This window comes from Microcebus murinus, chromosome 1 (assembly GCF_040939455.1).
Source record: "Microcebus murinus isolate Inina chromosome 1, M.murinus_Inina_mat1.0, whole genome shotgun sequence".
Taxonomy (NCBI): Eukaryota; Metazoa; Chordata; class Mammalia; order Primates; family Cheirogaleidae; genus Microcebus; species Microcebus murinus.
Window position 1 is genome coordinate 55,849,795 of NC_134104.1, and position 27,261 is coordinate 55,877,055.

At 37.5% G+C, this 27,261-nt stretch overlaps 1 protein-coding gene across 4 annotated transcripts; it reads left to right on the plus strand.

Annotated features, from left to right (window-relative positions):
• The first annotated feature begins 1,181 nt into the window (after positions 1-1,181).
• CD200 (CD200 molecule) lies at positions 1,182-26,929 on the plus strand. Of its 4 annotated transcripts, none has more exons than XM_012787468.3 (6): positions 1,232-1,380; positions 7,299-7,380; positions 10,422-10,748; positions 12,736-13,008; positions 14,962-15,069; positions 26,090-26,929. In XM_012787468.3, exons 1-6 carry the CDS (start codon positions 1,369-1,371, stop codon positions 26,092-26,094), a joined length of 807 nt encoding a protein of 268 aa, XP_012642922.2. In that variant the 5' UTR covers positions 1,232-1,368; the 3' UTR covers positions 26,095-26,929. The 4 variants fall into 4 exon arrangements, with proteins under 4 accessions (XP_020143136.2, XP_012642922.2, XP_075857485.1 ...); XM_076001370.1 differs by lacking the exon at positions 1,232-1,380 and adding an exon at positions 8,545-8,563 and having other exon boundaries at positions 7,321-7,380; XM_020287547.2 differs by lacking the exon at positions 7,299-7,380 and having other exon boundaries at positions 1,182-1,380.
• Positions 26,930-27,261: the final 332 nt, after the last annotated feature.

Consider the following 27,261-nt stretch of genomic DNA (forward strand, 5'->3'; position numbering starts at 1 on the left):
AAAATATTTTCATGCTATACATACAATAAAGGTATGTAATCAAAGTGTTGGTACCCCCATAATATTCTGAAATTTTAAAAAATGGATATATTTAACAATACTAAATAAAGCATTAACGATTTTTGTTTCTTACAATGGTAAGCACTTGTGTATCTAAACACAGAAAAGGTACAATAAAAAACCAATATTATAAATTTATGGGACCACCGTTGGTCCCATAAGTCCTATGGTCTGTCGTTGACAGAAATATCATTAAGCCATGTATGGCTTTACATTAAACACATATAGTGTTTTGTATGTCAATCACAGCTCAATAAAGTAGAGATGGAAGGAGAACGAAGAAAGAACTGTGGATTCTTAAAGTAAAAGCTGGGTCCCAGCACCTTGTCAGAGGGTGGTGGTGGTAAAACAGGCTTCAGGAAGTAAACATTGATCTCTTTGTCCCTCCCCCCCCCCCTTTTTTTTAAAGAGCTAAGAACTCTGGAACTTGTTAAAATCAAAAGAATCCTCATCATTAACACAAGTGGAAGGAAATTCTCCAAGCACCTCTTATATTATCCTGGATGGAGCTGGAGCCCATTCTACTAAGTGAAGTATCACAAGAATGGAAAAACAAGCACCACATGTACTCGCCAGCAAATTGATATTAACTGATCAACACTTAAGTGCACATATAGTAATAACATTGATCCGGTGTTGGGCAGGTGGCGGGAGAGATGGGGATGGGTATTTTCGCACCTAATGGGTGCAGTGCGCTCCGTCTGGGAGATGAACCCTCTTGAAGCTCTGACTTTAGCTGAAATGCCGTATGGAGCAAAGGCAATATAAGTAACCTAAACGTTTGTACCCCTGCAATATGCCGAAATAAAAAAAATTTTTTTTAAAGAAAATAACTGATCATATCATGAAAAAAATTTACAGAATTGCTTGAATATATAATTTGATTCTTGATTAAAAAAATAAATGAGCGGGTTTTTTTTTAAGGTGTCCATTGGATATATTCAACTTGAAAACATTGGCCACTCCTTCAAATGCTAACAGTTTCGTGAACAATTCATCTCCCCTACCTCTCACCCCATTTCCTTTCTCTCAGTCATTTTCAACAGGAAAATGGAAAAAGTGAATTATCTTTCCAAACACTGTCTCAGTTTCTCCAATTGCCACCCCTGATAGAAAATATTTGAAGACAGGCAGAAATGAGTATAAACCGAATCCGCTCGCTCATTGGGCTCCCGGCTCCCGAGCGCGGCGGGGCGGGGGCGGCGGGGGTGTCGGTGACGTCTCCCTCTAGCCCGCTCTCGAGCCTTATCCTTGACAGCCGCACCCAGGCTTTCCAGCCGCCAGCAGCCACCGCGGGCCGGAGCGAGGATGGAGAGGCTGGTGAGCGGGCCGGGCCGGGGAGCGGGCGGGCGAGGCCGGGCCGGGCGGCGGGCGGCGGGCGGCGGGCGCGGGGCTTCTGCGGCCGGCTCTCCGCGCTCCAGCCCGGAGCTGTCAGTGGTGTTGACGGCAGCGCTTCTCTCTCGGCGCTTTGCCTCCAAAGGGTGCTTTACAGGCCGTTCCTGGCGTCCCGGTTCAACATCCCAATTCCCCCGAAAAAGGATGCTACTAGCTGGGTCCCGGAGACGCTTTCCCTGCGCTGGCGGCGGGCTCGGCTCACCAGCCCCAGCTCCCAAGGGGAGGAGAGCACAACCCATTTTACCCTGCCCCGAGAAGGGGATGGCAAATGCAGTACTGGCTCCGTGTAGGTACCAGAAGCTGGGGTGGGGATGCGCGATTCCAGGCTCGCTCCCTGCTGGAGAGCTCCTTCGCCCCCTCTTTGATGCCCAGCCCCTCCCTCCCTCCTAGCCCTTGCCTTGGGAAGCCATGAAGGGGAAGGGAAAGCCCAGCTTCGCTTTAGGAAGAATCGAAATGCTCCGTGATCATGTTTGCTGGAAGGGTGAAGACCCAGGGTATCCAGAGGGACAGACATTTTGTTTATTGAGATCTGTTCAGATGACAAAAAAAAACAAAACAAAAAACAAAAAACAAAAAACAATGAAGGGGAGGGCTTTCATATACCCCATTGGTATAATTAGATAACAATCCAAATACAATTAGTGCCTCAAGATAATTTTTTCATATATATTGTCGTTTGTTGGCAAGACCACACAGCCAGTGATTTCACTATCTTCCTAAACAAAGGAGAATGGTGGCCTGCGAGCTAGTGTCTACTGCGGGCTACATGCTCTTAATCTTCACTACTATCCTTCCTGCGAGGAACCATTATCCGATTTTACAAATAAAGAAACAGGAGGAGAGGTTAATTTTTCCAAGTCCATGTGACTGCATTGGTGCAATCAGGATTTGGACTTAGAAATGTGCAGAGAAGGAGGTATGTATAGGGTTAATATAGCTGCCAGGTGGGCAATTATCAAATAAGACCTGGGCGTTTGTCAGCCCTGGCCTGCGTGGCAAGGATTATAAGTGGATATCTTTGTTTTCATGATTGCACTGTCCGTGTATGGCTTGATTAATTTTTTTCATTAATATTGGCATTGACTCTAGCCTAGGCACTGTACTGAGTGTTTTAAATGCTCGATACTCATAATAATCCCATGAGATAGCAGCAACATTTATTTAGTGCAAATTTTGTATCATCATTATTCTGGGAGCTTTACATACACTATTTCATTTGGTCTTTTTAACCATGTGGTTGGGACTGTTATTTTTCTTGAGTCTTAGAGAGGCAAAATGATTTCTTCTAGCGCAGATATTTTAGCATTCGTTTTAGTCCAGGTTGCCTCCCTGTAAATATAAATACTGTTGTTTTCAGGTTGCTAGTACTTTCAGTTATTCTGCATGGACTAGAGGAAAAAACTGTATAAAATAAAAATACTTATATACTTACAAGCAAGGCTTTCCTTCTGATTCCCTTTGTCTCAATCACTGTGTTTTTGTTTAATGTTGCTGGCTCCCAGTCCAGACAGTATTGTGTTTTGGTATGTGTCTGCATTTTCTCTTAAAAACACAGATTTCTGCTGTGAAAGCTAATCCACTCTGCTCTCCTCATCACAGGCTCTGCTAGGGCCTGGGCTTCCATGTGAGAGAAAGAGAAAGAGAGGTGCATAATGGTTTTTAAAAATGACATGGAATTAGAATGCCAATATCTGTCTCCACATTTGACTTAATTGAAAATAAAACAAAATGTGTTGGGCACTGACAGCAGAGCCTAAGGAAACATTTGGCTTGATTTTTTTTTCTGGCTTTCCTACACAATTAGATAGGGTGGGGCAATCTCAATAATACTGAGAAAAATGTCAAGTTCTTCCTCAGGCACTTCAAAACCAAAGCCTTTGTGAATGTGGTACCTGGAATGGGTGAGAGGAGGGGATAAGGTGAACAGGTGTGGTGTTCAGACAGCTGAATCATCTTTGACTTCCTGAAGGACAGTGACTTTGTTGTTGGCCTTAGACCTGTGAAGACATGGGGAGAAGTCACAAGGAAGGCATATAGAATGCTCAGGGGGTGTCTGGGTATTAAATAATAAAATACATGTGTAAGACAACAAGGCACTCAGGCATGGGGTAATACTGGAAATGGGCCCCAGGGAGGTGAGACATGATGCCTTCTAGAACATCCATGCTGAAAGATCCACCAGGAACACTGTGACAGAGACTGTTCATCTCTGGCAGTTACAGTGGATGCTGAAGAGTGCTTTTAGAGCAAGGTAGTCTCTAGTGTGATGCTCAATGCCAGGCCTTCCCGCAGACTGACAGCTCTGGTGCTCCATATACAACCACTCCTAGGGCATAAGTTGGCCCCAGGAGAGCTGAGACAAGACTGGTTCCAATGTTCACCACCTCCTTGATCCCAAACCACAGGCCCTGACCAGGACAATTGAGGCCCCTCTCTTTACAGCTATACCCCTGGGTAGGAACACTGTCAATGATTACAAGGTAATTTTCTACCCTTACCTGTGAAGGAACTTGGTTAGTGACTTATCTTGCCAAAGGAAAAATGAAGCTGATGTAATGAAATAAATGTTTGTGAAATATCTTTTGGTTTAAACTGGCTTGGCACTTCTCTTTAGCATTTTCTTCATTAGGTTAAGGTCATGGCTATTTCTCAAGTGAAGAAAAGGGCATGCATTAACCAGAATTAACAAATCCATAGAGTAGGAAGAAGGGAGGATATTAGAATTGGTGTGGTTCCCACAGGACAGGAAAAGGAAAGAGAAATCCTTGTGTTAAATAAAGGAGGAGAGATTTAGATCTTCAAAAACCCTATTTCCTCATCCACTACTCCTATGTCCACAGGAAGAAGATTGTCATAGAACAATAGAAATCTCAGAGAAATTGAAGGGCAAACAGAAAGATCCAGGTTAGAGTGTTGGAGAAAATGAACTATAGTTCATTATATCTAAAAAGAATATAGACTATAGAAAGTCATTGTATCTAAAAAGAATAGCCAAAACAGGGCTTAGTCAAGGCAAACATTGAGAATGAGCTGATGAAATTCCTGCAGGTATATTACCATCATTTGACAACCATCCTGACCCAATTATGTATAAGGACTAATTAAACATGTCTGGGGAAAGGGAGAAGATGAAGTCCTGGAGTATTTGAGTGCCTGGGAGATAAAAGTTCAGAAAAGAAGCTGTTTGGGGTAAAACAATGATGAATTTGGTGTTATTCATAAATTTATTTATTCGCACATTCATTTTATTTATTCAACTGAGATCCTTCTAGGCAGAAGGAAAACATAAATATAGGAACTAAAGCAAGAAAGAGCTTGATGATTTCAAGGCATTTTGAAAGGAGATGGTGAAGTGGAGCTTGGTGTGCAAAAAGGAGAGTATAGTGACGTGAGATTTGAGAGTGTGTTTGGAGGTGGTGAGCTGCAGAGAGTGGGAAATGGGGGCCTAGAACTCTGGTAAGACATCGGGTTGGGAGATCCTTTATTACTAGTATCATTTCTAGACAATTGCTCAGTGGCTTTCAGAGATTGCTTGGCCCTGTGGAAATCTCATTAAATGCTTCTCAAATACCAGCTTCAAAACTGAATTCAGCATATTCTTCCAGGGCAATGAAGCAGAAACTGCTGTATGCCTAGCAATTTGGTAATTCCTCACAATAGTGATGTGATCATAGGCAGTAACAACATAATTTTATACTAATGTATGCAAATTTTAAAACCAACAATACTTTGTACATAGGAGAGGCAAGATTGCATAGTGGTTATAAACTCTGAGTCAGACTGCCTGGGTTTAAATCCTGTCTCTATCACTTCATAGCTGTGAGACCTTGGGCAAGCTACTTAACATTTCTGTGCCTCGTATTCTTCATTTTGAAAATGGTGATAACATAAAATTAAAGTCCTTAAATGGCATACTTAATAAAAGGAAAATGGTGATAATAATAATGTATCCTTTATAGGATTATAGGAAATATTAGATGAAATAATTATGTCAAGTGCTAAGAACAATTTCTGGTACATAATAAATGTTCAAAAAATGTCAGTAGTTTAGTCACCTTATGCAAAGTATAAGTTGGAGTATTATTTTGATATATTGTTTGGTGTGGTTTTCTTATTCCAATAATTTATTTTTGTCCTCTGGCCTTTCAAATCAGATAGTCAAGCACCCACCGCTTTAGAGGAGGAATACTACTACAAAAAATCAGAAAAGACCTTTTTGTTTCAGAAGCCAAAGTTTTGCAACAGCAAGGGCCTAAGCATTTGAGTTTCAAAAGCCAAAATACCGAAAGACCAAGGACATAATGTTCATGCCAGAAAGAGCTGGTTGGAAGAAAGCAAGGTGATAGAGGAGCCAGGTTTTCTGACCCTAGAGGAAATAAATATTTTCTAGGCTAGGAGAGCAAAAAGGGACAGACTGATGTCAATGCTTAGACACCAGTATGCATCCTGAAAAGAAGGCTCTGTGCCTGGTTACCTGAACTGGGGAATTCAGGGGAGTGGAAATTGGAACCTGCAAGCTGTTGTTGAGAATCAAGAAAAGAAAGTCCCTGTGCATAACTTCCCTGGGGAAGACTTTGGGAAGCAGCATGTCTGTCCATCATGGCAAGGGAACTATAAAACAGAGATGGACAGATACCTGGGAGTTTAGGCAGAGAGCCTGTAGACTTTCACTCAGTACTGACAGAACCTAGGGGCAGGCTGGGAGAACACCAAAGAACACTGGCTTGCCTTGTAAGCAATACTTGCACAAACCGGTAACTGTGATGACTTGAGAGGAACACAGTCGTCTTAGTGAATGCCAAGAGAATAGATGGTTGCAGCCAATGATGAGTAGCACCATCCCACGGCTTGATGTTATGCATATTATGCAAGGCCCCCAGGAATGTAGATGCAATGTGAGAGATTGAAACAACCATGGAGTCTTGGGGTGGTGGGAGACTGAATTAACGGAGCTTCTGCAACATTGATTGAAATTAAGTTTATACGTCCAGTTGGAATGGTAACATGAAATAAAAATAAATTTCATTTAAAGAAAAATACGGAGATGATATTTCTTACGCATCTCTATTATAGAAAAATATAGGAATCTAGGGAAACTATAGAGAACAGTTAAATTTCTAGCCTGTGTTCCTTAGAATGAACACACATGTAGACCAAATTAATGGATACATGGTGCTACTGCAGAGAGAAGTTCAACTGTCTGTACCCTGCCTGCTCATTTTACAGCAAAATGATGCCCAGAATAACATTCACTTAAATACCACCATGATTTGTAAGCAGGCCAAGGATTTATGCCCACATACATGAAAATAAAGCAATAAAGAAAAAAATTAAAACCAGTACTGGTTTTAAAAAAGGTATGATTTATATAAAACTTGCAGCATTTACAAGAAGAATATCAGCCATGTTGAAATTCAAGGCAATTGTATAATGTTTCCAAAAAGTGGTTACCCCTGAGTTACACTTTAAATATTAACAGATGTGGATTTCGTGGGTAGTGAATGCTGTCTAACATTTGTATTCTCTGCCTTTTCTGTATTTATATAAAGCAGTTTGGTTTTCCCTAGTGATCCTATATCTTTGAGGCCTTGCTCTTGACAATGGTGGCTTTAGGAGCAAGGTCCCAAATTGCTAGGGCTTGCCGCCACAAAGAACCCATACTGCTGCTTTTCCCTCGCTATATCTTGAGCACACTGTTATTTCTTCCCTTTATAGCCTCTGGTTCTGCTCCCACAAAACCAAAGTTCTTTAGTGAGTAGAAACATACCTCGACATTCCCTGAAGCTTCCTTGGCTTTGTCCAAATCCAAACCCCCATTTCTGTACTTTGCTTTCTGTCTTTAGGTGTTCAGGAGGCCCTTCTGTCATCTGTCTACCTACAGCCTGATTTGGGGCATGGCAGCAGTGGTGCTGTGCGCAGCACAAGGTAAAGACGATCACTTCCCCTGCTCGGAGTCCAGCAAACACAGCTTCTGGGGTAGAGACATTTGGCCACTATTGTTTGTGCTGTGCTGGTTCCATGTGTCTGCATGAATTATTTAAACATGTAGTTTGCCTGGAGGAGTGGAGTGGGTTTTTTTCACTTTGCACAATTTTGTTTTCAATGTAGAAGAACATTTTGGTATTTAGCAGCTGTTTCCATAGATGAATCAGGCTTATGAAAAATATTCTAAGTTAAAATGTCATTTTTTATGTACTAAGTTGAAAGACTTTTTAGAATAATAATTCCCTGTGTTTGTAAGGATATGGAAATACTTGGGGGAGTATGACTGACTACAATCTTTTTGGAAGGTTATTGGGCAGTAAAGCCTTAAAATTGGGTGTATCCCCTTTTTATAGGAAAATGTAGAAAATAATGAAATATAGAAGTTATGTAGGTTGACATTACCTGTTGTATAAAAAATGTAGCTGTCTCATCTACTTATCTGCTGTGTTTCCCAGTTCTTCCTCCTCTGTCCCATGGGAGGCCATGCTCCTCAGTTTGCAGGCTGAATGCCGTTGAAGAGTGGGTGGGCGGGCTTCATGCCTACCTACCACCCTGGTCGGCAGTACCCATTACAGTGTTTACTTGAACTGACTGGAGGAATCTAAATGGAATTCCATATCAGCAGCAAAGAATTGTAAACTTTCCACTAAATGATTTATTCCAAAGTCAAAAGGGAAAAAAAAAGTCATCCAAGAGTTAAACTCTAGTCTTAATCCCTTTTCCACTCCTCATTCTAAAAGCAACAATTTCTTCTAATCTTTTCTCTGCAAAATCTCAACAAACCGTAGGAAACCTCAACCTTGACAACAGGTATTGCCTCCCAAAACTTTTCACTTCTTCCAAGAGAACACATAATTTAATCTCAAGTTATACAAGCATCAAGTGTTCCAGTTGGTATTTGTTATGCCCATCTCTTCATCTCTGATACTGTTGGGAGCTGCTGTGTGTGTAGTCTTTTGTTTTTTATATTTATATTTGCCAATATTTATCTATATTATTTGTCTTAAAAATAAATTTTATTGTTTCTAATCAAGTCTACATTTTGTGTACCATTTTATTAATTGGTCTTTTGTCTTTATTAATTGACTCCTATTTTTGGGAAAGGGAAGTAGAAGGTATGGAAGTAAGTATGGATTCGTTTTTCAATGTCTCTTGTTTCCTACTAAATGTATTTAAAATTAAATATGTCCCTTTGAGGACTACCTTACCCATTTCCACAGATTTTTAACATTTTATGCTGTCGGTGTATTTCAGTTATAATAATTTATGATTTATACTGCAATTGCTGGTGTACCCAGGAGTTAAAAAAAAAGTGTGTAAACTTCTAATTTTATTGCATTGTGGACAGTATTTACATCTATAAGGTAGCAATTTTTCTGCAGACTATTTTTAGTTCAGTTTTGGGGAATGTTACGTGTGTGTTTTGAAAGATTATACATTCTCTCTCTGAGTAAATTGTGTGTATATATATATATCAGTTCATAAATGTGCATATGTATACACACATACATAAAATATATTAGTATATAAATGTATTAATTATTTTTATTAAACATATAAAGTATATATAAAATATATATTGTGTTCAAATTTTCTATATCCTTATATATGACTTTTTGCTACAAGATTTTAAATAGATGAAGTTGAAGATTCTGAGAGAAGTATAGAAACTCCCATTATGATTTGGGGTTTATAGATTTTTCTTTTGAATTCTATTGATATTTGCTTTATGTATTTCAGAGATATGTTGTTAGGTGCATGAAAGTTCATGATTAACATATATTATTTTAAATTGCTCCTTTTGTCATTTTGAAAAATACTTTTTCTCCATTACAGTGCTTTGTCTTTTATTCTCTTTTTTCTCTCCTTTTAGAAGTCCAATTGGATTGATGTTGAAACATTTAAATCTACTCATTGAATTTTTCGTTAATCCTTTTCCTATTCTTATCCCTTTCTGCTACATTCTAGAAGAATCCCATGGCCTGGTCTTCCTACTTACTAATTTAGTCTTTATTAGTATGGTATCCATTCTTCTAAGTCAGTCAATATATTGAGCTTTTATATTTCTCATCTCTAATTTCTACTATTTACAATGCTGACTATTATTATACTTAGTATATCATATTTATTCATGTCCAAGTGTTCATTGATTTATGATAGCTTTATTTATTTGGTATAAGTTCTTCAGTTTGTAAAGTTTATTGTTCCTCTTTCATTATGTTAGCTTCCTCAAATGTTTGACTATTTTTTATTTATTATATTGAGATTTCCCATTAAATCATCTATCATAGTATGAGTAGCTAGTATTGGAGCAGGGAAGAAATTATTATGATGCCATTTAGTGAAAATGGGGAAAGTATGGATTGTCATTTGGATGTCAGAGCTTCAAGATCCTCTCTGGTACTGCCAGCCTCCCAGAGTATTGTCCTGTATATCTCGCTCCCTTGTATTCCTATACTCACTCCTGCTTCCTGGAGGCAGACACATCTGTACTGACCCTTCCTGTGTAGTATGTGTGTGTATATGTGTGTGTGTGTGGAGTGTACAGGACTGCTTCATCATCTTTACCTAAATGGATCACTCTGCTTGTTGTCCTTTGACTCTTTCTTCTTCTGGGCTTCTACCTCTCCAAGTATGGACATACTTGGTGATACTGCTATCCTATCTGACAGTTTCCATCTTCAATTTCATTCTACCTACTTTCAAGCTTACAGGGATTCTTCACTATTTCTGGTAACTGAGAGTTGGCTTTCCTGTTTTTCTACTCTTCCACTATACTTTTAAAGATTGAACAAACATTTGAACCTATATTTCTCTAGCAAAATGTAGAAATATAAATAAATGCAGTTTTTTTCTTTGCATGTTTCTCTATTTGTTAATATTTGGCTTTGAACATACATTGTATTTGTAATCAGGAAAATGTGTATGTATGTGTATGTATTAAAAATTTTAAATATCAATATTCTTTTATGATTCTATAGTGGAAGTGGTGACTGAGGATCAAAGAGAGAGGCTGAACACACCTGCTTCCTTAAGGTGCTCTCTACAAACTTCCCAGGATGTCTTAGTTGTGACATGGCAGAAAAAGAAGGCTACAAGCCCAGAAAACCTGGCCACCTTCAGTGAGCTCCATGGCGTTGTAGTCCAGCCAGCCTATAAGAACAAGATGAACATCACTGAGCTGGGACTCCAAAACTCAACAATCACCTTCTGGAATACCACCCTGGAGGATGAAGGGTGTTACATGTGTCTCTTCAATATCTTTGGTTCTGGGAAGATCTCAGGAACAGCCTGCCTCACCCTCTATGGTGAGAGTCTCAGAATATATTGTTTCTGTTTGGAAATACTATTTTTGAGAATGTTTATCATAGTGTCTAGTTTTTTCAGGGTCCTAGTCACAGAAATGCTCATGAGAAGACACTTAACCTTTCATGTTACTGAGAGTTCATGGGGCTTCATTGAGTTCTTCGGCTGGAGATTTGTTTTCTCTGAGGGATCTTGCTATCAGCAAGAGTAAACTGAGGACAATGGTGAAGGCAAAAAGTTCTCCATAAGCAGCAATGTGATTCATACCTGGCTTTGCCATTAGCAGTAATATGACCCTAGAAGGATTCTATCCAGTCTGGGCACTGACGTTTCTTGGTCTGGACAATAAGTGTGAAATAAGTAGGGTTGGTCCCTTACAACTTTAAGTTTTTGCAACTGAGGACAGAGTGAGATTGGGCTAATCTGGAGCCAGGTATGATGCTCCTTTTCATTTTGCATCAGTTGCTCTTTGAATATTAATAAGGGCACATGCAGCAAAGGCTTTTTATACCTAAATGGTGCCAACTAGAAATATAATTGGATGCTAAGCATTCTTTTAAAATTCAAGAGGCTTGGTTTGATGAGATTCTTTTCCTCTTAACTAACGCATAGCTGAAATGAAAGATTAGGAAGTAGATTTAGTGGATAACTTTGGAGCATAACACATTTGATGTTGGTTTAAGGAGGGAGAAGACAAACTTAGACAGCATTATTAGGAATATTAAAGTGAGTGTGTAAGCATGCAAAGGTTATTGCCCATGAGGGGAGAGGAGGCTTAGTAGATAAAATGTAAGGGGGATGTGACAACTCCAAAAGAAGTTTCTTTCATTTATTTTGTCTATGATGATTTGTTCTCTTTGCAGAATCTCATGTCAGGTTTTTTTCTTGACATAAATTCTTTCATTCTCTCTGTGTCTGCCTGTCTTTCTTTCCCTACCTTCCCTTCCCTTTCTTTCTCTCTCTCTCCCATCCTTCCTTCCTTCTTCCCATCTCATTTTTCTCTTTTCCCTTCTTATGTCATATTTTTCTCATTTCTGTTCCTTTTTTCTCTTCTTCTTTTTCTTTCATCTTTCTTTCTCATATTCTCCTTCCTTTTCCCATAATCTTGTGTATAATTTTTTCCTGAAAACTAGACTCCCCTGAGCCTTCAGGCAAGTAATCCTGCTCTCTTCCACACTTCACCCTTTCCAGCCACACCTTGAACCACAACTTGAGGTTCCAACAAAAATGAACTTTTTTGTCAGGGGACTTTTAAAAGGAAACAGGCTACAGCTGGCCTGAAAAGAATGTCTGTTTCTCATAAACTAGTTATTTTCTATTAACTCCATCAGGTGATCTCCAAGGCCCTTTCAACTGTCATGTGTTTAAAAATTTTCTGGTTATTAGCTATGAATTCCTAACTGGTATTCTGTGTAGCTCTTCCAAAAAGGGATTTCTAAGTCTTCTCTATAAATCACATCTACTGATCCAGCTCCAAGCAAGAAATGACTGTCTGTCTACAGCAGGCCCTATGGGTTCTCAGTTCTGAAGCTGCCGTGGTGCTTCTGATAGGTATAGGCTACCTGTGTAGAGGAGCTGGTTGAGGGTTATTGTCAAGCCATTTGAGAGGAATACTCAGAAGGAGGCAGAGATGTTGCATTGCCTGTGGAAGAGAAGAACAGAATAATTAGGCTTTGCATTGTTTGGGAGAGAAGAGTATCATCTGACTTCTCAGTATCCTCTGTCTGTCCAGCTAATTTTTTTAGAGACAAACTACAGAGAGGGTCTTTCTCATCACAGGTTTGTACTAGTCCAGTCTTCATCCTGCAAGTGAGAGAATTAGATACAGGAAGAACTGGGAAGGCCTCCGTTTGGGTGGGATATGCCAACTTATTTTTCTAGTCCCCACTGGCTTTTCATAAGGATCTTTCCTTCATCTCTGTGAGGAGAATGCAGGATTCAGATCAGGGGCTTAACTGACAACAGATCCTATCTATTTTTTTGTCCCAGTGCAGCCCACGGTATTCCTTCACTACAAATACTCTGAAGACCACCTAAATATCACTTGCTCTGCCACTGCCCGCCCAGCCCCCATGATCTCCTGGAAGGTCCGTGGATCAGGGATTGAAAACAGTACTGAGATTCTCTCCAATCCAAATGGGACCACTTCTGTTACCAGCATCCTTCAGGTCAAAGACCCCAAGAAACAGGTGGGAAAGGAGGTGATCTGCCAGGTGTTGCACCTGGGGACTGTGACCTACTTCAGACAAAGTGTGAGCAAAGGTAAGAGAAGGCGAGCAAAGACAGCTGTGATTGCATCTGTGTACACACACCTGGAAGGTGGAAAATGTCCTGAAGAAGCCTCAGCCTCTTAACAAAGGAGCTTGGTGGGGAGAGATTGGGGGTAAGCAAGGAAAGAAAAAGAGTGGAGGAAGCAAAGAAAGCAAGTTTTATTTTGGTAAATGTGGTACATTGCCCACATACCAAATGTTGCTGAGATCCATTCATTCATGTATTTCTTCCATTCTAATAACATTTACTGAGTGTCTGTTATGTGCCAGACTTTGGATAGAACATGAAAATTACAACAACTAACAAGACTCAGTCCCTGCACTCAGAGACCTTCTAGTCTCCCAGGGTACACAGAGAAGTGGCTGGGCAATTGTAAAACTATGTGTGTGTTAAATGCTTCAATAAGAAATAGGTGGCGCACCATGGAGGGACTGAAGGTGGGGACGAGGGGCATGGGCTCAATCTGGGGGTTGGGGGATTGGGGAGATTTCCTGAAAGAAGTGATATCTATGATGGAAGTTTTGTGTTATCTACGGTGTAGGGAAGGGACCAGTCTCAAGTGTTTCCATCAATCATTTTAAAACAAACTGCCTTCCATCTAAGTTCCCTTTTCTTCTTATGTTTCTATCTAAACTACTGTCTTTGGGCCTCCTAGATACAAGAGGTGAGAATTATGGGTGAAAGAATAGAGGAAGCAGTGATTTTAGAGGCAAGAAGTTTTAGTGAAAACAGCCCGTTTTATTTCTCTATGTAGTTTTGAAACACTAACTCTGAATGAAGCACTCAATGATAAGCCTCCTAAAAACTATTACTGCTCTTTTGGCTGGGGAGGGGGGGGCATTTCCAACAATAAATCCTGAAAAAGCTTTCCTATATGCCTCATTGGTGCAGTGGCCTCTATTGGCATTTTGGGTCTCTGAAAACCCAGACTAATCAGAAAGTGGATATTTAGGTAAATTTGGTCAAAAAGGCTTGCAGTGTTGGATTCAGAAATCTGTGAAGATATCTGCAGATCCATCCAGGGCAAAAGGTAAATTTCCCTGAAAAACAAAAATCTGAAAAAGAACATGTCTTCTTTCCTAAGAATGCCAAATTTGATATATATCACTTATATTGTTTGTATTCCATTTGTATATGTTTATTCATACTGTGAACATGTACTAAAAATCTTCCAAGCTTAAAGCATTATGTCAAGCCCTGGAATTATAGAAATTAGACAAATCCCTGTCTGAAGGTGCTTGGTTAATTGTGATGTGGCAAATACCATTACAGAGGTATGGAGTAGATGCTAGAGACTCCCAAATCAAGGTGCTCTTCCCCTGCCTTTTTATTGTAAAGTAACACCAAGGAGCTGATATTTGGGCTGAGTTGCATTTATTGACTACTGAAAAGAGATGTAATAACAAAGGCATAGATTAGATGAAATTCAATAAAAAACATTGAGATGAGTTATTTCTTGGGGTTAAGATCATGAGGTTAATGGTTTTTCTCCTTTATACTTCTCTGTATTTTCCATAATTTCCTCAATAAACAATGGACAGTATGGCAAAGAATTTTGTGCTTTCGAGGCAAACAGACTTTTGATCAAGCCTTGGCTTTCCCATGATCTTACTTAACTTTTCTGAGCCTCAATTTTTTTTTAATCTGTTAAATAATAATAATACCTAACTATTGGGATGTTTTAAGGATTTAATGAGATAATACAATTGAAGCTGTTATTATGTAGTAGCCAGATAAAGCATGCTAGATATTACTAATATCTAAATGTTATTAAAATAATGTGAAGTCATGAATATAGACTTCCTTATGTATGAATTTAAGGATAATTTTAACTGAGAGCTCAACTCTAGTAAAGACTCATCATAAATAGAGCTTTATCACTTTTTGCCTCAACAACATCCTCATGTGACTTCATTTTCCTTTTTCTTTCTTCAATACCCATAGGCTACTGGTTTTCAATTCCGCTATTGCTAAGCATTGTTTCCCTGGTAATTCTTCTGGTCTTAATCTCAATCTTATTATACTGGAAACGTCACCGGAATCAGGACCGAGGTGAGTTATCACAGAGAGTACAAAGAATGACACAAGTTTCATGATTTAAAATTTTTTTTTATTTCAGCATATTATAGGGATACAAATGTTTAGGTTATGTATATTGCCCCTGCCCCACCCGAGTCAGAGCTCCAAGTGTGTCCATCCCCCAGATGGTGCACATCACACTCATTATGTGTGTATATACCCATTCCCCCCGCCCCCCTCCCATCTGCCTGACACCCAATGAATGTTATTACTATATGTGCACTTAAGTGTTGGTCACTTAATACCAGTTTGCTGGTGAGTACATGTGGTGCTTGTTTTTGCCATTCTTGTGACACTTCTCTTAGTAGAATGGGTTCCAGCTCTATCCAGGATAATACGAGAGGTGCTAGATCACTATTGCTTTTTGTGGCTGAGTAGAACTCCATGTATACATATGCCACATTTTATTAATCCACTCATGTATTGATGGGCATTTGTGTTGTTTCCACATCTTTGCATTTGTGAATTGTGCTGCTATAAACATTTGAGTGAAGATTTCTTTTTTATAGAATGTCTTTTGTTCTTTTGGGTACATGCCCAGTAATAGGATTGCTGGATCAAATGGTAGTTCTACTTATATCTCTTTGAGGTATCTCCTTATTACTTTCCACAGAGGTTGCATTAGTTTGCAGTCCCACCAGCAGTGTATGAGTGTTCCTATCTCTCCAAATCCACAACAACATTTACTGTTTTGGGACTTTTTGATAAAGGTTAAATAATTTTTAAATAACAATTTTTGGGTTGTTTGAAGATATAAATAAGGGAATGACAGCAGTATGTTTTGTTTGTTGTTTCCAAAATACATAAATATTGATGATGTTTTAAAATGCTTCAGGGTCATTTTCTTGCAATTGGACATTATCGCTTTTCCATTTACTAAGATGGCTTAGAAGCAAATTATTTTATGTTAAGAATAAGGGTTAATGAAAAGAAATGAGGAAAATGTTTAATCACAATGGAATAATTTGATGGCAGAACCAAAGAAAGAAGTCTGGCAGCCATACAGGGTCCTCTCCGTCCATTAATGAAAAAGAAAATCTCTTTTCTTTTTATACCCCTCCAAAGGCCATCTGCCCATTTAAGAGGCTGTGAAATTGTCCAATTATGATCATGCATTAAGTAGCATTTTTTTATGTTATACGGGAGTCTCAAGCACTCTAGGCAACATGCAGGTGATCCATTCATACAATAACTGTGTCATGTCATTCTACCCTTCTAGACTGTAAATTTCTTTATTTCTTTATTATTGTTAAGGTAATTTCTTTATTATATTAAAGAATTTCTTTATCCCCCACAGCATCTCTATATACCAGGTGCTCAATAAATGTGATTTTATTGAATGAAGGAAGGATGAGTAGATTTTTCATAGTGATGTTTTTTCAATTCTCTTTCTCCAATTGTAAATTCAGTACCTCATAAATGCAAGTCTAAGATATTGTGAGGCACAATAAAACAATAAAGACTATAAAATAAGAGTGAGGTATACATAGAGAATTAAATTTCTTGAGTTTCTGAAGACAGTGCACAATTTGCTAAAGCAACACAAAGCTGCAGTTTACTTTATGTATAATGGGAATTTCCTAGGGTACAGGGTAACATGGGAGTTTTCTCCATCTCAGATAGCTCAAGGATAGGTGCCAGGAAAGAAAAAATGTTGGCTTTGATTGTCATTTTGAATTTTGATTAAAAATATCACTCAAATACCACCTTTTTTTCTTTCATTTTATGTATAGACTATCTCTTTCATATTTTAAGTTTTTGGACCACTTTATTTTGCATAAGCCTCATCTAAACACCATATTAATTCTTGTGGATTTATAAAACAACAAATCTTCGGTGTCAGTGGCCTTTTTGCAAAAGTAGGTAAAGGTAATTGTTCTGTCTGGGAGAGGAGATTACAGATCAGACAATCTTAACATAAACAATCTGCACATAAACATAAACCCATAGAACTTACAAGCACTTAGACAGGATGTCAAAGACGGAAGTCTGTTTGATTCTACTTTATCTAAACATTTCAATTTTCCAGTTACTAATAGAAAACTGAATCTATTCCACAAAGGGAAGTCTACTTCTGTCCTTAAGGTCACACAGCTTCTTAAGAGCAGGCTTGAACTAGAGCCCCGGTTTCCTGATCTCTGCCCTAATGTCCTTCCAATCAATATTGATGCCCTGGAGCCCAGACTTGAAAACAGCTATTGTTATCAGTTGCACTCATTTTAATCTGTGCTTAGTGTTACTGCCCTACTCTTTTGGAAAGTGCAAGCAGAAAAATATATTTAAATTCATTTTAAAAAGTCCCTCTTGGACGAGAGTCTTATATAATACAATCTATTCATGCCCAAGGTAAATTCCACCAGAAAGGGACATTTGCAAAATATTTGCCATTTGCTCATTAAGCAAGTCTTGTATTTCCAGGGAAATTTAGTTGCACAGTACCACATTTGATTCTTGAAGCAAGAGATTCATCTTATCTCTGTGCCCAAGTTTTTCCTCATTATGAAATAAACACCTGAATTTGTGTTGAATCCTGTTAGCACTAGGATTGCCATTTACTGATGATGTCTTCATGACCTAAGGCCAATTCAGTTATCTCTCTGAATGTTTAATAGCATATTTTGAATGACTGGATTTTTGACTGGTTTCAAAAATTTTAATTTCAGATACTTTGGTTCTATATACTTACAGCTAGTAAAACCAAGTGTCAATTATACTGGCATTTTAAATGCTCAGGGCTAAGGAAATACTAGTTCATTAAGACCAAACCTTAAATTATAGAAAAAGTCAGCAGAAAGAAAAGAAAATTATAGATGATAGTGGCACCTTCTGTTTCTACAAGTAATACATTCTCCTGGTAAATTTGTGATGAAGGGGAATAGCTCTATACATTTGCCTTCCATTTTCCCTTACCTTTACTTTTTTTTTCTCATTTTCTTTCCATCATCTTCCGAAAACATAAAACTTTTGGATGGGTAGGGAAACATGACCAGGCAAAATGACACAAGGGTGTTGAACCTGGTGACCTGAAAATGATGATGTGAACAGAAATGGGGAAGTGAGGGGGTAGAACTGCGTGTGTGTGTGTGTGTGTGCGTGCGCATGTTCAGAGCTTGTAGAGAGAGAGGTAAAGAAGAGGAGAGAGATGAATTCATTCTTGAATTTATTGAATGTGAACAAGGAATCATTTCCATAGTGCTGTCCGGTATCCAGCAGGAAAAATATGGTAAGTCTGTTAAGTAAGGTCAACTCTTCATTGGATAAATGACCAAAAAGAAAAACAGTTTACTTTAGATCCTAATCATTATTCGTTGCCTATAAAAGTGCAAGCAACTGTATAGTTTCTGCACAGAGGGATAGTCGCTAATGACTGATGTTATCTTTAGACTCCTTTTACTTTTCTTGTGATTCCATGTAATGCCAGAGAGTATAATGTGGGTCTTTTTCAACTGTGAAGCTGCACAGGCCATTTCTCTGCATGATTCCTGATGGGATCATCACAGTTACTTCCCAGGAGACTACCACAAGAAGACCAATAAACTCACAAAGAATATTCTTTCTCTTTCATGAATCCAGTGCTTCATTACTAAAATAGAAAGTGAGAAAGAATTAAAATTCCCTAGGAAAATTTTCCAACATCTCATAATACTTCTTTCTGTTAAAAGCCAGTGATGTCATAAATTTCTCCCTTTTACATATATGACAATGCAGTTAAATTTGGGGTTGAGAATAATCTTTTATTTCTCATTCGTCAACTCACCAATGATTACATGCTTCTCAGAAGCAATAAAAATAACTTCACTTTGGGGGAAGATCATCAGAGAAAATCACCTAGTTTTTAGACATCTTTCTTTAGAATGGCTGTTTTCCTTTTTGTTTTTTCTTTTTGTTTTTTTTTTTTTTAATTTTGTTTTATTGAATCAGTTTGAGTTGAAAAACAATAGAAAATTTGGACAATTGTGTGAAATTCATATTCCATACTTCACTTTTTCTTTGAGTACTAGCTATTTCATGGAGAAGTGTATTTTTTACCCACATGATGTGTATATTTAGCTTGATTTCCCTCACTTCACAATAACCTAACCTATGAATGGGCTCTTGGCAATGTAACAATGGCAATGTTTGTAAAATGATATTTCCTGGGTGAGAGCATGTCACTTTCTCCTATTTTAACCTTAGTACTATGTCAAACAACAAAGATATTCAGTAAACAATTTGTGATGGTGAAATTGGTCATTAATTGAAAGAACAATCAAATAATATTTGTTCCCTCCAAAATAAGAATCTTTTCTTTGCTAAAAAATTATACTTATGCTTCCCAGACAAAGGCTGGATGAACGGTAATACCTATTCCCACCCCAATATCCTCATAGTTCTAGGAAGAAGTGTGATGCTTTATAAGAGAAAAGCAACAGGGAACTTTTATTGATATTCTTAGGTCATCATTGCTGGGACAGATCTTGCATTCCAAACCTATTTTTCTGTAAATATTTAATAAATTGTACCTGGGTACAAATGACACCCTTCATGCCAAAATGGCAGGATATAATCTTATCACCAAGTCCTTACCTAACAGAGACTTAAAGCCTGGATACTCTTGCCTGGAGCTATTTTTTTGTTTTGTTTTGTTTTTTCTATTCCGCCCTCTAACATCTAAAGAAACCCCCGGGGGCTTAGGTGACCCAAATTTTGACTTTCAGTATATGAGTGGGGAACAAACACCTCTAGGAGTCAAGACATCTTAGCCTCCTGCTTGTTCAGCCTTTACATGGCACACCCATTCCCTTGGCTTTTTGGCCATGGTCTGTTTTAAGGAGACTAGCTATCAGCATTCATGTCATCTGTTAGACCAACTGGTGAAAAACAAGAAGGATGAGAAAATCCTCCAGCCAAACAATCCTCTGACATGTTTGTTCCTTTTGCATTATAGTTTGTGTATATCCTTTACCTAGTGTCTATTACCAGCTGTTTTGTTTGGAATTGTCATGCTCTTAAGCAGTATAGTCATGCTCATACTAAGCTTGGCTCTGAACAGATGCAAGATTTTAGCCTTCACTACCAAGAGAAGCCAACTTTATGGTCATTAAACTGGAAAAGATTGGATCGCTGAATGAAAGTACTCACCATGGCTTAACTGAGAGTGAAATATCATAAATGCTGTATTAATTCTCTATTGCTTCTTTACCAAATTATCACAAATTTAGTGGCTTGAAACAACATAAATTTGTTATCCTACAGTTCTGGAGGTCAAAAGTCCAACATGGATTTCACTGGGTTTAAAATCATGGTATCTGCAAGGCTACTTCTTTTCTGGAGACTCTAAAAGAGAATCCCTTTTTTTTTTTTTTTTTTTTTTCTGTTTTCATTTTCTATGGACTGCCCACATTTTTTACTTCTTTGCCTTTTTCCATCCTCAATGGCAGCCATGGTGGGTTGAGTCTTTCTCACAGTGGATCACTCCAACTCTTACACTCTTGCCTCCCCTTTCCCTTATAAGGATGCTGTGTTTACATTGGGCCCACCCTGTATAATCCAGGATAAACGCTCCATCTCAGGAGCCTTAATTTAATCACATCAACAAGATCCCTTTTGCCCTGTAAAATAACATATTCACAGGTTCCTAGAATTAGGATGTGGACACCTTTGGGGAACCATTATTATTCTTATTACCACAAATGCTAAGGGAGTGTAGGAGTGAGCTGGATAGAGATGCAACTGTTAAGAACCTCCCAGTGCAGCATTCAGTATATGTAATTCCATAACCTTAGCTCTGTTTGTGGTAACTTTATATCATAGAATATCAGAATCTGGTCAGAGCCTCTGACCACAGTACAACCAGGCAAGACTTCATTTTTCAAGGTTATATGTTGTCTTTCAAGTCTATAATGCAAAAACATTACTTTTGCTTTCTCTAGTTTTCTAATTATCACTAACAGTAATATTGCGAAAACTAAGGTTTTTAAAAATGGAATCTCAGTTCTTATGTATTTCTTGCTTCTTTCTACTCCCACACCCTCACAGAGGGAAGTAATTCTGACTTCCTTTAATCTCTTAGTTATAAGCAAGTTTACTACATTCTCTGTGGAAGATCCAAGTGGGAAAATTATAGTAGCACTGTGTATGGTGATAGTAGGCATAAACTCATTAAAATGGAAATTTCTTTCTATTACTTTCAGAATCATGTTATAAGGCAATTATAGATTTTAGAAGCCCCGATATTTTCCATATCATTCTCAGAATTCATTGAAATCCTTATTTATATACCCAAATTGATTCCAACAGCCCATTTGCAGTAGAGCGATTCATCCACTAACAGTTTTTTTAAATAGATAAAAAATATATATTTGAAAAAATATATCAGGTAGAAAAATAGTTAAAAATATCAGAAAATAAAGAAATCAAAGTCTCCGTGTGTTCAGTACAATTTTCATGAATTAATTTAGTCTCTTAAAACAATCATATGTAAAAAAAACATAATCTACTCTAGTAAGTAGAGAACAAATGAGATTTTGTAATACAAACATGCATATCAAAATTGGCAAAAATCACAACTTCAGTGTTAAATCCTACATTTCATGAGAGACAGTTATGGAAGCATCTATGAATGGGAGACTATCATAAGAGTCTCTTGCTTTTCTCAGTAGACAAACTAGATAGAATTTCATGATCAGTGGCCAGTTCTCCTAGTTCTAAGAGTCTGCAGTCACTGGTTTATAAAGTCTCCAAACTTCTCCCACATTTATACAATGAAGAAAAAGTGTTAGCCTTATATTTTGAAAGTCCTTTAAAGATTTTTTATTAAATACCTTTGGGACTTGTATACACTATTTTCTTTTAATATTTTTAAAATTCACTTGTTAGTTTTTGTTTATTATTTTTATTATTTATTTTTCTAAATTGACAAAACTTGTATGTTTTTATGGTGTACATAATGTTTAGATATATGTATACATTGTAGAATGTCTAAATCAAGCTAATTAACATGTGCATTCTCTCCCATACTTATTTTTTTGGTGTAGTGAGAACACTTAAAATCTACTGTCAGTAAATTTCAAGTGTACAATACATTGTTATTAACTATAGTCACCAAGTTGTGTGATAGATATTTTGAATTTATTACTCCTGTCTAACTGAAATTCCTTTAATCTTTACCAACGTTGCATGAAATAATTGAAAAACTGAATATGATGTTTTATTTCTATATCTCTGCCTTCAAGAGTTAAAAGTTTTTAACCATTAACCTTGGATTATTGTAAACAACATATGAGATTGGTAGTTTTCCAATCATTTTTATTTGCAACTGTGGGCAATTATTCAGTGATTATGGTCAAGTTTTACCTCTAAAAATTAGCTGATTACCTTTGGCCAAGCCATTTAACCTCCCTTTGCCTTGCTTTCCTCATTTGGTAAGATGGGGGTAATAATTGTAACTATTTCATAGGAATGTTGTGAAAATTTAAAAGAGAATACATGTAAGTGGTTAGAAAAGTGCCTAAAACCAATGATATGCTAGGAACTGGCATGGGGGAGAGGGAGTGGAGTGCTTATTAGTAGCTTTTGCCAACTGCTGTGATGTAAATATTCTTACCATCCTCAATTTCAAGCTATCTACAATTTAACCATTTTTTAAGGCTCCAGCACACCAATGCAACATAATAAGTTTCCAATAAATGTTAATTCCTGTTCTTACCACATCTAAGGTTCTTTCGGGGTCTAGTAATGTATATTTTTATGAACTGTACAAATGTTGAAGGAGGGGGAAGTTTAAAGAGGTAAATGAAGGGACAGACATGGGGATTGTGTAAGTTAGGGAAGTTTTGAGGAAGAAGATTTCAGAAGTTATCTGAATTTGTTTGGACACATGGGCAGGAGTATTTGGAAGGGATAAGAACACATAGAATAAATCCTCACTTAACATTGTCAATAGGTTCTTGAAAACTGCAATTTTAAGTTAAATGACTTACAAGGAAACCAATTTCACCATAGACTAATTGATATCAACAAGAGTTAAGTTCCCATGCATATTTCTAGTCACAAAAACATCACCGAACTTCTAAATAAAGACCAAAACACTTGTAATATTAAACATCAAAATAACTATGAGCTGTACATACATTTAAGAAAGATTAATAAAACACTATTTATTATTTATTATTAAATAAATATAATAAATACTATTATTTATTATTAAATATTTCATAAATAAATAATTATTTACCCAATGACTCCAGTTCAGGGACTTGGGTGGCTGGAGCCTGTATCCTGGCAGGCAGCTCAGGCACAAGGTAGGAACCAGCCCTAGACAGGAGCTATCCCATTGCAGGGTGCACTCACACACACACCAACACTCACTCAGACTGGGACAATTTAGACATGCCGATTCACCTAACACATAGCACATCTTTGGGATGGGAGGAAACTGGAGTACTCGGAGAAGACTCACCCACATAGACATGGAATGTGCAAACTCCACACAGACAATGGCCTTGGATGGGAATCAATTTCTTTTGCTCACCAACCTTGTAATAAAATGACATTGAACAAAACCTGCTGTATAAGTCATTTAAGTAGAAATCTTGGGAGAAGTTTGGAGTGAAAATAAGCTCAGTGTGGGCAAAGAATCAGAAAATATATGTACCAAAAGCCTACGTGTATTGAAATGAACTTGTGATGGCCAAAATGACTTCTTGATATTGTAATCTTATTTATTTCCAAAAGAGAAACTGTTTTGGTTAGTCTTTTTTTTTTCCTTGGGGTGGGAGTGTGGGAGCAATTACTCACTAAAGTTAGTGCGCAAGTCACGGTAGAGTGAGGACAGTGCCAGTAAGGATGTGCTTGAATGGGTTTCCAGGAAACTAAGCTGCTAGATGCCAGGAAGAGCAGCTACATGAAGTTAGTAGATCCAAAGCTGCCCAGGGTTGCCCAGTAGCACTGATTCATGGATGCTCCGTCTGGTTTCTCCCATCATTACTATGACTTGGCTGTTCTCACTTCTCTCCACTAAACAGTTTCTTCACCCTCTATTCTATTTGTCTTAAATATACCACATAGGTTTTGTTCCCTCATAACCTTGGTTCATAGATGAAACCCCCCCCCAAAAAAGAATATTTCCAGACCATAGGAAAAGACAAAGAATCAGAATCTCTAGGTATGTCCTGGGTATTTGCAAATTAACCAGTACACAGGTGGTCCTTAGGCATTCTAGAGTTAAGAGGAATTCCAAAAGGTTCTGTTTCAGCAAATATGTGAGTAAAGCATGGCCTTTGGGATGGGGAGAAGATAGAGATATATTTGATACAGGAACTTTATTTTAGAGAAAGGAAAAACCTTTTTGGACTAGATGCCGAATAAGTCGTTCAAAATCAGCTTAAGAGATTTTTAAAAAGCAAAAAACAACTTATTCTACAATCTCTAAAGAAAACTATGCTGTCCTTTGGATTATTATTCTGGATTCAGGTTAGTAATTAGGTAATTTAAAAATTATAAATTCTGTTATTGCTAATTAATAATTCAAAATGAATAGTCTTACCACTCAGGGAAAAGAATACTTAGATTTTAAAAGAGAAAACTTAGGTTGTAAAATAGAAAACTTTGGAAGTAGAAATGTGATTGGGAATGAAAGTAGGACATGGAGAGCATTCTTAAATGTTTAAATGGATGTTCATGGGATGAAAGGACTTGACTTTCTAGAAGTTATTACATTTAATTCTCACAATTATCTATGAGAAAGATAGTATTTCTATCTTACAAGTGATCAAACCAAGGGTCATAGAAATAAGCTCATTCATTCATTCCTTTTATAAATATTTATTAATAATTTTTCAAATGCTTGGCATTGTAATTAGCACTGGTTATATTATAGTGAACAAAACAGGACCTTGTTACTCTGATGGAGATTACAGGCTAGTGGGGCAGAGAAACAAATGAATCAATAAATAAGGATATACTATTAAGACATGAGAATGTACCCGTAAGGAAATAATAATATACAGCATGCAATAAAAGAGAATAAGTTCAAGAGGAGACTACTTATTTGGAATTTGTTAGGGAAGGTTTCACTGAGGTGGTAATGTTTAATCAGAGACCTGACAGGAGAAAATAAGTCAACCATGAAAGAGAGAAGGGAGGAGTGGCTTCTAGCAAAAGGATTAAAAATATGAAAGCTCTAATGCAGAAAAGTCTTAGTATTTTAGAGGAGTGATACTCAAAGAATAGTCTGAGGATACTTTTCCTTCCAAGAACTGTTCCCTATTAGTCTGAAGTAAATTAAGTATATAATTGAGAATAAGTGTATAATAGGCCGGTAATCGTATATCTTTTGAATAAAATAATTTAAAAATATACAATTATATGTGCCTATTATTTCACTGCATTTTTCTAGTAATTCGTGTTTATTATTTAAATTTAAAAGTATTGAGCTACATTAGGAGAAAGATGATCTTTCCATGGATCATTGATATATGGTGTTGGAAATTTTGGCAGCATCTAAAATGTGCAGAACTTTGCAGATTCTGGTAAAGAATTAGCTAAGATTACACAGAGAGTGAGAGTGGTGTCAAAGTAAAATTCCAGGTGTTTTACTTCACTGTCTATGTGCTTTGCAGAGAGGCCCAGAAAGGGCCAGAAAGATAGGCTTTCTTTTATCCAAAAGCCTGTCCCCTTGCCTCCAGGTTGTGTGCTCGAAACCCAACAGCCCTTGCAAAACCTCTGTCTACTTTGTGATTATTTTCACCTGATGTCCAGTGAGTTCTGGACATCTAGTCTCCAGTGATTCTCCAAATCATCATTTCCTGGAATTACCTATGTCCTTTTGAAGAGAGTCCTGGTCCCCTTAATATATTAGTTCAGGAATGTCTACTTCCTTATATTTGCCAATGAAATATACGCTAGGAGAATTCTGTGTCTCTTAATCCTTCTGTTATTTATCTTCTTGAAATATATAGGGAAGGAATTATAATATCTGAAGTTAATATCTTGGTTTTCTTTTATCCAAAAGCCTAGATGAGTCACAGAGAACCCTGAAAGTTATTTCCTGGTCTACTTGAATCTGACGCAAAAGAAAACAAGAAGAAAAAGGGCCATTCACTAAAGGACCTGAAAGAGCAAGAGAGGTGGGAGCGAAAGGCTTAAGGATCCCACGACTTTCCACTGCCATCTAAGCTACTCTGTGTTTGAGCTCCAGGAGGAAGTCATCTTACCTCACAGGTCTGTTGTAGGACTTGGTTTTGTAAAGCAATGCAGTGTTGTGCTGTTGAAAAGGCACTGGACTTAGATTCGGGAGCACTAAGCTGACAGGCTGACTTGGGCTCCTACTGGTGGGGACCCTGGGTTAGTCACTTTACCTCAATGAGCTTCCACGTCCTCATCTGAAGTATAAAGGAGTTGGACCAGATAATTTGCCCTTCTGCTGTAAAAACTGATGCAATTCCAGGAAAAAAAAAAAAAAGGAATAAACAAAGGGGGAAGAAGTGAAAAAAAGAGAGACTACGGAAAGGTCCAAAGAACTTTTCAGAGACTACCTTTTGCCTTTCTGTCAGTGTTACATCTCTTCTTCCCTTGTTCTTAGGTCCATGAGTCTGTTTTCCCATCATCTGGTATCCAGTCCACTATCTGCTTACTGTTTTGCTAATAGCTGGCCTTGTTAGAATTCTTGGTTTCACTGCTAATTCTTTATGTGCTTCTATGAGGTTTACCACAACAAAAATAGAACTGAATTTATCGTGAAATAACATTGGCAACCTTAACTTATCCATTTAACATCTATTTTTATAGCAGGATAAATATTGTTAGTCTTAGGCAATAGATGCCCTTTTTTTTTTTTTTTTTTTTTTTTTTTTTTTAAATAAAAGCATGTTTTCCCTGTCCCTTTGTCTTATAATATGACCCAACCCTATTTTAGGTCATTCTGAATTCAGCCTAGTATAATGAAAATATATTATGAAAACATTCATTTAGGAGATTTCCTGTATAGCAGTCAGCCAATTTATATGCTTTGTCTCTGTTGGTTTCTTTTTCCATGAGCTAACTTTTCACAATAGCAGAGGACGTAAACGTGAGCATATAGTTCCTTTGTTTTAAGGATATTGTCCAACTAGTGGAACAATGTTGCATCTTAAATAACCATGAGACCAAATTAGTTGCTTCTCCAGTATCTTTTGCTTCGTCAGT

Excerpts from the sequence above, each read along its gene's own strand:
- CD200 (XM_020287547.2), top strand. The coding sequence starts at position 1,197 with ATGAGTATAAACCGAATCCGCTCGCTCATTGGGCTCCCGGCTCCCGAG. Across the intron at positions 10,749-12,735 it reads AGCCTGCCTCACCCTCTATG|TGCAGCCCACGGTATTCCTT; the intron begins GTGAGAGTCTCA and ends TTTTTGTCCCAG. Across the intron at positions 13,009-14,961 it reads CAGACAAAGTGTGAGCAAAG|GCTACTGGTTTTCAATTCCG; the intron begins GTAAGAGAAGGC and ends CAATACCCATAG.